This window comes from Cornus florida, unplaced genomic scaffold, assembly GCF_030987335.1.
Source record: "Cornus florida cultivar Cherokee Brave unplaced genomic scaffold, ASM3098733v1 CherokeeBrave_3.0.0_Hap2_Chr02, whole genome shotgun sequence".
Classification (NCBI taxonomy): domain Eukaryota; kingdom Viridiplantae; phylum Streptophyta; class Magnoliopsida; order Cornales; family Cornaceae; genus Cornus; species Cornus florida.
The window spans coordinates 12,867,286-12,879,851 of NW_026775572.1; the positions used below are offsets into that span (position 1 = coordinate 12,867,286).

The 12,566-nt window shown below is 35.9% G+C and overlaps 1 protein-coding gene across 1 annotated transcript; it reads left to right on the forward strand.

Moving 5' to 3' along the window:
- Positions 1-272: 272 nt before the first annotated feature.
- On the forward strand, positions 273-9,193 carry LOC132293691 (DNA (cytosine-5)-methyltransferase 1). The gene is made up of 12 exons (XM_059791261.1): positions 273-654; positions 2,458-3,943; positions 4,389-5,904; positions 6,099-6,263; positions 6,461-6,656; positions 6,763-6,874; positions 6,984-7,131; positions 7,224-7,421; positions 7,516-7,794; positions 7,922-8,083; positions 8,228-8,446; positions 8,847-9,193. Exons 1-12 carry the CDS (start codon positions 612-614, stop codon positions 8,982-8,984), a joined length of 4,662 nt encoding a protein of 1,553 aa, XP_059647244.1. The 5' UTR covers positions 273-611; the 3' UTR covers positions 8,985-9,193.
- The last annotated feature ends 3,373 nt before the right edge of the window (positions 9,194-12,566 follow it).

Below are 12,566 nucleotides of genomic sequence, written 5' to 3' on the forward strand. Positions count from 1 at the left end.
TCACTATATAAGTGTCTCCCTCACATAATTTTTTACATCCGTTAGTGTTGACACGACACAAATCTGTAAAATTATTTTTACTTTATTATTTTAATGAAGATCTAAATTACACAATTCTTTTTAACAAGTGTGTTCTAATTTTACTCAGACTCTACTCGTTTAAATCCGCTCGTTTAAATCCGCAAAGCCATTTTTACTTCAGATCTAAATTACACAATTCCTTTTAACTAGTGTCTCATCATTTCTACTTCCGTCCCGCTCACGCTCTTGCTTCCGTTCCTGTATAAATTAGGTGGGATAAGCCCGTTTGACCTAGAAGATAAATTTTCGGCCGGACATATTTTAGTGGGCGGGTGGCGCCAAACCTTGAAAATGCTTTCCCGCTTGCAAAGCTATTTGGTGTTTTCAAGTTTAAATAAAGAGAGCCAAGTGAATAAGACACAGTGGAGAGAGTTACAGACCAAGTTGCTTCTTCCAAGTCCCTTCTCTTTCCTCTCTCTATATCTATATTTATCGGATTGCTACATTTTCTTAAAAAATCTGTGATTGTTTTGCCTTATTTCTTGAATTTGGAGCTGTTGTCTGATCTGGATTAATCTTTCACTGCAAAAATGGGATCTGCAACTCTCTTAGATACGACGGCTCCTAAAGGAGGTAATTCCTTCAATATATACATAAATACTCATGTTTATGTACATTAGACTTAGGGTTTCTAGAAACGGATATGTATTGGATTTTATCCGACTGTATTCATGCATTCACACACACACACACACACATTTTCTCATTGTTTAAAATTATGTGATTTGGTTTTCACTTTCAGCTACTTCACCATTTCTATGTGGTGTTGTTTTGATGTGGATAAATAGTAGGAATAGAAGAAATAGAAATCAAATTATTTTGAATTTTAGGTTTTTGGGTACCCAATTTAATGTAAAGCATCATATTAAACTCATCTTACTAATTTATTCGAGTTCAGGATATTTTTTCCATTTTCTACTTAAAAGTCAAAATGGAGATTTGATTGATATAAGTGTGCTATGTGTTTGTGTGTATGAATTTTATGTATTTCCTTTTTAGCTGGGAAGGTTGGCCGCCAAAGAAATGAAAAGGTCAACATAAAAATTTTGTATGCTGATTTTTCCTTTTTAATTTTCATGCTGTTTTGGAAATAAAACTCGGTTCTTCTGTATAAACCTTATCATCATTTCAGCTTTATTGTTGTCAAGAAGGAGGGGAAGGATAGGAAACCAAAATTTGGGTTCTTCTTAGACCATTTTGTTTTCAAGTAGAGTTAGTATAAGCTTATTAGTCACTGAGGAAACCTTGTCTCTGCATTAGAGTTATCAATCAGATGCCCTTGTTTTGTAGTTGTGATTTGGTAAGGGGTGATGTGTGTCCTATGCCTAACTGCTACAGCTACATGCTGATGATCTGTTTTCCAATTTAATGTCATTTTGCATTGTCCATATCAAATTTTATGATTTCCTAAGCTTGATCTTGTGATTTCTGAGTTGATATGGTGAGGCCTTCCCTTGTATATACTTTTTTCTGTAATTTTTTTCTTTCCGTTATATTCAACATCACAGAAGTCTTTATCTTTCAATATGGAATATGATACATATGTTTCAGTATGCTTTAGAGCTAATTTGATAGCTATTCTTGGTACCCTGTCTTAATTGTTTTTTTTAATGATGTGATACAAATGACATACAGTAAACATGGTATGTGCACACTTGGAGTGGCTTTGATTTTGTTTCTTTTTCTCAGATGTGTTAATTTTAAACATATCTTATTGACAGAAAGTGTAATGTTGTTTTAAAGGTGCATTAGATTAAACTTAACATTTACTCATGCTTTCTTTTGCCGCCTCTAGAATAAACAGAAAAATTCTCCACAGTTTTTATCATCTAATACCATTTTTTTCACGGCGTCTATATTAGTGGGAGCAAAAGTATTCCCCCCACCAAAATATTTGAAGGGACTGAGAGTTGACAATCATTAGAACATCACACTGTCTTATACGTTATTAAGTATAAGCCTTGAATTTTTTGCAAACTTTTTTATCATATATATAAATGAAACATTGGATATATTTTCATTAATCAATGAGAAGTCATGTTTCAAGAATAAATCTTTACAATATTATACTCAGAATGGTATATTTTGACACTCAAATTATCATGTTATTGAACATTACACCTTATGAACATGATTAGTTTTTGAAGGTTTCATCTCTGTCATTTGTTAGCCTTTTGTCATTTTGTGTGGTTGTATATAGCAGTGATCTCTTTAATAACTGGTCATGCCTCGTTCATGTCCTCCTTGGATGAACTGATTGCCTTAATTGATTGGTTTTTTGGAATTTGGTATTCTATGTGGGCTTTTTCTAGGTTTCCTTGATAAAACTCAAGCCCCCTTTTATTCAACCTGATTTTCACTAGTCCTTTGTCATAGGAGTGAAGAAGAACAAAAGCAAAGTGACTGAAAAAGCAGCAGCAAAGAATCGAAAAGGAAGGAAGAGAAATGCGTCTGATAGCTGTGAGGAGTCTGCTAGCTCTCACAAAATGCCAAAACGTGCTGCTGCCTGTATGGATTTCAAGGAGAAATCTGTTCGTATATCTAAAAAGTCTTCAGTTATTGAAACAAAGAAGGACCAGTTGATAGATGAGGAGGCTGTAGCTGTAGGGATGACTGCTGGTCAAGACGATGGTAGGCCATGTAGAAGACTCACAGATTTCATCTTTCACGATTCAAGTGGTCTCCCACAACCCTTTGAAATGCTGGAAGTTGATGATGTTTTTATCTCTGGTCTCATATTGCCTCTTGATGAAAATGCTGACAAAGAAAAACAAAATGGTTTTAGATGTGAAGGCTTTGGGAGGATAGAAGAATGGGCAATCTCCGGTTATGAAGATGGATCTCCAGTGATTTGGGTGTCAACTGATATTGCTGATTATGATTGTGTCAAGCCCTCAGGAAGCTATAAGAAGTTTTATGATCACTTCTTTGCAAAGGCTTATGCCTGCATTGAGGTATACAAGAAACTTTCAAAATCTTCTGGAGGGAATCCTGACTTGAATCTTGATGAGTTGCTTGCTGGGGTTGTCCGTGCAATGAGTGGAAACAAGTGCTTCTCAGGTGGAATGTCTATCAAGGATTTTGTTATTTCTCAGGGTGAGTTCATCTATAACCAACTAATAGGATTGGATGAGACATCCAAGAAGAATGATCAGCAATTTGTAGAATTGCCCGTTCTTTCTGCCCTTAGAGATGAGAGTACGAAGCGTGTGGATTTTGCACAGGCAAAAACAGCATCTTCAGGTGGAAGTTTGACAATTGGTCCAAAAATCGGTGATGGAGCAAAAAAAATGAACCAATCTGGTTCATCAACTTATGCAATGGAGGAAGATGAAGATGTAAAATTGGCGAGATTGTTGCAGGAGGAGGAGAACTGGCGTTCAATGAAGCAAAAGAAAAATCAGGGTTTAGCCTCTTTGTCAAACAAATTCTACATAAAGATTAATGAAGATGAGATTGCAAATGACTATCCTCTGCCTGCATATTACAAGACATCCAATCAGGAAACAGATGAGTATATAGTATTTGACAGCGATAGTGATATATGTAATACTGATGAACTGCCACGAAGCATGCTTCACAATTGGTCTCTATATGACTCAGACTTGAGGCTGATTTCCTTGGAGCTTCTTCCAATGAAGCAGTGTGCTGAAATTGATGTTACCATATTTGGCTCGGGGGTTATGACTGCTGATGATGGAACGGGTTTCTGTCTTGACAACGATTCTGGCCAGTCTTCATCAAGTGGTTCAGGAACACCTGACGTGGACGGGATTCCAATTTACTTGAGCCCAATAAAGGAATGGGTGATTGAGTTTGGATCCTCAATGGTTTTCATATCAATCCGAACTGATATGGCTTGGTATGCACATCTATTCTCAATACCAAAGTGATATTATGGATTTTGTCTCTTTTTAATTTTGCCACTTTTTATAACAGATTTAAGGCAGCTTGCTGATTAGTTTTCTGATTAATTTGTCTTCTCCATTTAATTGTCAAGTTCAATATCATAAAGTGGGAATCACTTGGGACATCTGATGATATGTTGTAACACTTCTAAGAGTAAATTTTATAGAGAAAAAAGGAAAGCATCATAGAGAAAAACATCCACTTTTGTTGTCAATCCGTTTAGAGCAGTTTGAGATATTAACTATACTGATAAAATCATTCATAATTGCTGTTATTTATAATTTATTTCTTTCATGAACTAGTTATGGGTGTGAAACTATTCACCCACAGCTCAGAATTTTGTTAAGACCTTTTTGCATTATGGATTAATAATATTTATTTTTTGTTCATTTCTACAGGTATAGGCTTGGCAAGCCATCAAAGCAATACACTCCATGGTATGAACCAGTTCTAAAAACAGCGAGGCTTGCAATTAGCATCATTACATTGTTGAAGGAGCAGAGCAGAGTATCACGCCTTTCTTTTTCAGATATTGTCAAGAAAGTGTCTGAATTTGAAAAGCGTTTTCCTGCTTACATTTCATCTGATCCAGCATCTGTGGAGAGATACGTTGTTGTTCATGGGCAAATAATATTGCAACAGTTTTCAGAATTTCCTGATGAAATGATTAAGAAAAGTGCCTTTGTGATTGGTCTTACAAAAAAAATGGAAGAGAGGCACCATACCAAATGGCTAGTGAAGAAGAGGAAGGTTGTGGAGAGGAATGAAACAAACTTAAATCCTAGAGCAGGAATAGCACCTGTGGTATCGAAGAGGAAGGCTATGCAGGCAACAACAACAAAGCTTATCAACAGAATCTGGGGGGAGTACTATTCAAATTACTCTCCGGAGGATTCAAAAAATGGAGCTAGTTGTGAAGTGAAAGAAGAAGAAGAAGAAGAAGAAGTTGAAGATCAAGAAGACATTGAGGAGGGGGATGCAGAGGAGAAATTATTAGTTCCCGAGAAAATCCATACACCTCCTTCAGCATCCAGACGAATTAAATCATGCTCAACGAGAAAAGAAATTAGATGGGATGGGGAGTCTGTGGGCAAAAGATCTTCTGGTGAGGCTCTTTACAGAAGAGCTGTTGTCCGTGGAGATGTGATTGCTGTGGGGGATGCTGTTTTTGTAGAAGTTGTTGAATCAGAAGAACTTCACAGCATATATTTTGTGGAATGCATGTTTGAAACGTTGGATGAATGCAAAATGTTTCATGGAAGAATGATGCAACGAGGATCCCAGACTGTTCTTGGAAACACAGCCAATGAGAGGGAGGTTTTTTTGACAAATGAATGCATGGAATTTGAATTGGAGGATGTTAAAGAAAAGATTGTTATGAATATAAAATCGATCCCTTGGGGACATCAGTACAGGAAAGATAATGAGAAGGCTGATAAAATTGATAAAGCAAGAGCAGAAGAGAGGAAGAAAAAAGGATTACCAATTGAATATTACTGTAAAAGCTTGTATTGGCCTGAGAGAGGTGCTTTCTTCAGCCTTCCCTTTGATGCTATGGGTCTTGGATCTGGTATGTGCCACTCTTGCAAATTGAAGAAAGCTGAGAGTGAAAAGGAACTTTTTAGTGTGAATGCACGGAAGACCAGTTTTATATACAAGGGAACTGAGTATTCCATTCATGATTTTGTCTATGTGAGTGCCCATCACTTCGCCGCAGAAAGGATGGAGAATGGAACCTTTAAGGGTGGGAGAAATGTGGGATTAAAGGCTTATATTGTATGTCAATTGCTTGAAATTGTTGTTCCCAAGACACCGAAACAAGCTGAAACAAATTCTACCCAGGTTAAAGTGAGAAGGTTTTACAGACCAGAGGACATTTCGGTTGAGAAGGCATACTGTTCTGATATTCGAGAGGTAGGGGGTACTTCCAAATGATAAAAATAAGAACATATTGCTCTTCATAATATGTTAACATGCACTTTGCAGTAATCCTGTTTTGACTTTGGTTGTCATAACTAATGTGTTGGTGATATAAACTTTGCATTTCTCTCATGTATGATTTTGTAAGCACTTGCACTCATAAGAGTTCTTGCGGCTGGTATCCACAGGTGTATTATAGCGAAGAAACACACGATGTGTCTGTTGAGACAATAGAAGGGAGATGCGAAGTCAGAAAGAAGCATGATCTTCCATCATATGATGTCTCTGCAATCTTTGAACATATTTTCTTTTGTGAATATCTATATGATCCTTCTAAGGGATCCCTCAAGCAGGTAATTGATTTTGACTCCCCTGTCCAATAGTTCATTATGATCATTCCTTGTTAATTCATTTGAGGCACAATCAACTTATGCCATCATTTCATAAGCCTTTTCTATCTGCAAATAATTTTCTTTGACCATATCTTGCATTCTCTAAAAATCATTGTCCTATTGGATTCTAAATCTCATAAAATTCCATTTGTGAATAGATGCCATCTCACGTCAAATTAAGGTACTCAACTGGGAAGGTAAATGATGATGCCACATCTAGAAAGAAAAAAGGAAAGTGTAAAGAAGGGGAAAATGATTTAGTTGAGAAACCAAAAGAATCATTTGAGAACCGCTTGGCAACTTTAGATATTTTTGCTGGTTGTGGTGGTTTGTCAGAGGGATTGGAGCAGTCTGGTAACCTTCCTTATCTACCTGTTAATTTAGTAGACATTAAGCATATGGTCATATTTGTTTTTAATGATTTTGCTGATTGGCCCATTTGCTGCTTGCAACTTTGCAGGTGTCACAACTACCAAGTGGGCAATTGAATATGAAGAGGCTGCTGGAGATGCATTTAAACTTAATCACCCAGATTCATTGATGTTTATTAATAATTGCAATGTGATTCTAAGGTGAGTTGGTTTGTAGACCCCTCTCTCTCTCTCTATATGTGTGTGTGCGTGTGTATTGCTGTCACTCACTAACTCATTTGTAATGATCCATAAATGGGTTCTAATGCAGGGCTGTCATGGGGAAGTGTGGGGATGCAGATGACTGTATTTCAACTGCAGAGGCTGCTGAATTAGCTGCAGCACTAGGTGAGATGGAGGTCAATAATTTACCTCTGCCAGGACAAGTGGATTTTATCAATGGGGGGCCTCCATGCCAGGTTTGTTAAGCTTCTGGCCTTCTCCTATTCACCTCTGGGATTTTAAAACCTCGAGAATTTTTGTTAAATACAAGAACATGTTTCTTTTACAGGGTTTCTCAGGAATGAACAGGTTTAACCAAAGCTCCTGGAGTAAAGTTCAGTGTGAGATGATTTTGGCATTCTTATCCTTTGCTGATTACTTTAGGCCAAAGTTCTTCCTCCTTGAGAATGTGAGGAATTTTGTGTCTTTCAACAAAGGACAGACATTCCGTTTAACTCTAGCTTCTCTTCTTGAGATGGGTTATCAGGTAGGATGCTACATAACCTATGAGAATAAAGTTATGAACTCATAATGTTTAGTTCTGAGAAATATATAAATTCAACTGGTTTTCTTGTATTCAGGTGAGGTTTGGTATCCTTGAAGCTGGAGCATTTGGAGTTTCTCAGTCTAGGAAGAGAGCGTTTATATGGGCAGCATCTCCGGAAGAGACTCTCCCAGAGTGGCCAGAGCCCATGCATGTCTTTGCTGCGCCAGAGTTGAAAATCACATTATCAGGAAATTTGCAGTATGCAGCTGTACGAAGTACTTCAACTGGAGCCCCATTTCGTTCGATAACTGTTAGAGATACAATAGGAGATCTACCTGCTGTTGGCAATGGGGCGTCTAAGACTAACTTAGAGGTGCATAAATTATTAGTTATTTGCTTAGACATAAAAAAGAAAAAAACTACTTGTTCAAGACTTGGCTTCTGCAATTGATTTTTGTCCACATTTGTGCAAATCTTACTATCTTAATTTTGGTATGCAGTATCAAGGTGATGCTGTCTCTTGGTTTCAAAAGAAAATTCGGGGGAACATGATGGTCTTGTCTGACCATATATCAAAAGAAATGAATGAGCTTAATCTCATTCGGTGTCAGAGAATTCCAAAGCGTGCAGGTGCAGATTGGCATGACCTTCCAGAAGAGAAGGTATCAGCATAATACATTATTTTCCCTTTGTATGTGTGTGTAAATGCAAATATTTGTGTGGATGTTTTTAAGCAACTGATATTTAATGAAGTTAATTATTTCATATTAAATTGTTTGTCTATGATTAATTAAAATGAAATGCAGGTTAAATTGTCTACTGGGCAAGTGGTTGACTTGATACCATGGTGCCTACCAAATACAGCCAAGAGGCACAATCAGTGGAAGGGGCTATTTGGAAGGCTGGATTGGGAGGGGAATTTCCCAACTTCCATTACGGACCCCCAACCAATGGGTAAGGTGGGCATGTGCTTTCACCCCGAGCAGAACAGGATTCTTACAGTTCGAGAATGTGCCCGTTCTCAAGTAAGTTTTGTTTCCATAATTGGTTTAATGACTTCATTAGCATGATAGCATCATCAATAGCTTGGAACCATGCTTTCACATTTTAAACTTGGATTTATTTGAAGCAAGATTATCAGGAAGTTGGGCATTAATGAGGAAAATGATATGCGGAATTGGGAATCATCAAATAAATTCAAGTATATGAATAAAAATGGGGAAGAGAAACAAATGCAGTCATTTTACTTTGGGAATGTGATTATTTCTATAGATCACTTGTACAATAGACTGTTGATCAACATTAATCAGCTAGATTGTTACAACTAAACATAATGCCCTCGCAATAAGGTTTTGCATAAAAATCCATCTTTTATGTGAAATTATTAGATAATTCTTGACTTTTGATTTCAACCCATCAATGCAGGGATTCCCGGATAGCTATAAATTTGCTGGTAACATTCTGCACAAGCACAGGCAGATTGGAAATGCTGTCCCTCCTCCTCTGGCATTTGCACTGGGGAGGAAACTCAAGGAAGCAGTAGAGAGTAAGATGTCAAAGTAGTTTTCCACTATGTCGCAAGTGAATGATCCTTAGAGGAAGAAGTTTTTTACGGCTGCATATAATGCTTCATTAAGTTATTCAGTTTTTGGGTAAAGTATGTGAGAACCACAATTTCTGTGGTTTGGTGGTGCATTTGGGATGATACGTCAAAATATTATTGTCGAAATGTAATATATTGTTTACACGTAAATTTAGCTATATCATTCACCCCTCTTTACTTCCAATAATTTTTTCAGAGACTGTTTGGATTAGACTGAAGCTAGGCCCAGCCTGATTATGTGCTTTTTCTCTGGTGTAATTTCCAACTTTCTGGGGGATTTAGGTCATCAGTTGGGTTGACGTTGGGCCAAAAGTTCAAAACTCAACTTAGCTTGAGGAATTGAATAGTTTAATTGGGCTGAAATTGGCACCTATTATAGGAGTTTTTCAGGCTTAATCAAATTGGGCCCAAAAATGTCATAGATTGATACTAATCATACCAGAGGACCCCACATTATTGGCCAGGAGCGCCTCGAAGTGGGTAAAGGCCGAGTTTTCACCAGAAAGTATTACATGGTCCCAATCCACGGAGTTGATACGCATAGAAATGAATGAACTTTGTGTTAACTTTATTTAACCTTTTGTTTGTGTGTTGACTAATAATAATTGGTTGGGACCAATGATTAAATTGATACAATAATTTCTCGAGTTTCTCAAGCCAACAACGAAGGTTCCAAGTACATTTTGAGTTGCTTATGTCAACTTTAATACCACCTGCATGTGCAGTGGGTACACATTGTTGAAGATGTGCCCAAATGAGTAGTCAATTGTGTGCGATTGGGCTTGTGGACCTTCTGCAAGAACTCTAATGGGCCACACACTAGATCATTCATACATATAAGTGCGTACCGGCCTATTATGGCCATGAATGAGTTGGACCCTGATGGGCTAACCCAATTAATGCTCAGTTAAATTATTATTATTAATTTATTTTACCGGACCCTGATTTAAGATTGAAACTATAGAAGTTTACATATTTTTTAAAAAAAATTTAACAAGAATATTGATGCACTTAATGAACCGAGTCAGCTATAGTCATTGAACGAGTGAGTTTCATTTGCTTAGAAACTAGTTCAATATATATTTTCCCACCAATTTAATTCAATTCACTGATTGAATGCTATATATAATAACAAAAGAGCTGTGATTCATTATCTCACAATCGAAGTTGAATTGATTATTCACAGACTGCAGTGAATCTCATTACAAACTGCTATGAGTTTCACCATAATTTGTGAATAGTCATGATCGAATATTTTAGAATTTTTTATTACAAAGAGGAGAGCCACATAAACTGGAATTCACATTTTAGAATCAGAAGAAAACAATAATGGTTCAAATTTTAATTGTTAAGACGCCAATTTTTATGCTACCAAATGCAATATATAATTCATTTTCATTGAACTTTTTTCCACGAAAGTGATGTTTCCTACAACAGATGGCATAGGAATGAAGACTCCTTTATACATAAAAGTTTTACTATATTTGTTGAACAAAATTCAGCTGACGGAGTAAATTATATCACGTAAAAGATTTTCGTCCATTTTCTCACCGGTGGCTCAAATACTAGTTAGCCTAATAAGAAGGCCACTGAGCATATCGCTTAAATGCAGTGTACTTATAGATAGTAACCCTCCCATTTCACTTTTTAAAATATTGTAAAATATACTATATATATATATATATATATATATATATATATATATTATATAGCTATAAACAGAGACTACATTAAATGGGGTTTCAAGATGTGAAAGAATTTAAATTGCATTCAAAGTCGTGGGGATCAATACTCATATATTGACTTATTTCTCATTTTACCCATATGGGTAGGTCATAATTTTTATTTATTATTATTAATTTTTTTTTTGTGGATTTTCCATGAAGCGCCACCTGTCATTTCACATTAAAGTGAGTAGAGAGAGAGGCTAGCTGTCTATTGATCTCAATGTTTTCTTTTTTGGCAAATAGAAGAGGACTATTCATGAGGTTCATAACCCATATGGGTGGCCCTTATTTCACATGCCAAGCAATCAAATGTTTGGTGGAGTTTATTGTAAAGTGGGGGAAGTGATGTAATGGGTGATCTCACGCACTCATTTTTTTTCCTTTGGAATTTGAACGCTCATCAATCCTTACGAAAAAATGAAAAGATATCACCGAATCACAAAATATTGGATGTATTTGGTTACTTTTTTTCTTCATATAATCCGTAGAAATATTTTGACTTTAAATATACATCTTCCTGAATTGAATTGTAAAATACCATGTTAGCTGTAATATCATGAAATTTTCGTGTTAATTTATATTCTGTCATATTTGAGAGTATCGAATCAGTGTTAAACTATTTTTCCTTTCAATTTCAAATTCAAGACATCAAATTTGAATGACCGTTATTACAAAAATATACACAAAGAATAGGATATCAAAGCTCAGGGGAACATTATGCATCATACTGATAGAAAACCCTACTTGTCATGGTCCATACCCTAAGACTATTAAGTAGGTTGAACTCGTACATTCTTTTATGTTTCAAGAAACAAATTGATAAAGCTAAATTTATAGATATTGGTCCATCACATTTTTTTTGTTCCCATGGCTATACCCCATACAAGAATAGTCCTCCCCTATCCATAAACCTCTCCAATCTCTGATAAAATTACCAAGATAGACATTACATGAACCCATCTCTTAAGCACATACCATTTTTTTTTAATACCCAAAAGCCAGATTCAGAATCCATTTACTATTTTTTTTTTTTTTCTTAAGCGTATTGGTTTCATAACATACCCACTATTCAAGTCAGAAATGCGATTAGAAAGCGAGATCTTAAAGTCTTATTTCTCGAATCCTTACCAACACTGTTATGTCCCTAGTGGCGAATCCATTTACTATTAGTACTGCTGTTGCTACTTTTGATACATTTAGCCAATGATAGTAATCATAAAACCATTTCTTGCAGCATGAGCCAAACACCATATTAATTGTTACAAATAAATAAGCATACCATTGCAATTCAATTGCAATTTTTATTCCAAAGGTACAAATACCAGTAATTTGTATCATCGAAGTATAATAGTTTTACAAATTTTGATAGTTTGAGAAAAGATTACGATAAGACTAACTATTTATCATTACAAGTGTCAAATGAAAGTGCAATAATGTATCGAGTTAATCACGGAGAGGATCATACAACGTTAAATTAACTTGTGAATGGACAAAAGTGTTATACATATATATATATATATATGTTACAGATTTATATCCGAAGTCGTGAACAAGAAAACTTTAATGGGACTTGTGAAATGAAAGTTATATTTTACCCCCAAAAGGAGGGAAAGGAAAACGCGGATGCTAAGACCGCTAATTTATTAGTCCAACACCTTCTCTTGTAGGCAAAATGCTTTCATTTGACTTCCACTGAATTCATGAGTACTCCAGCACTTTTTCTCACGCTAATTCCTATACAATTTTGGTATATTTTGAGTCGTTGACTCAATTTTCACTGTATTTCCACGTCTTTTAATTTTTTTTTTTTTTATA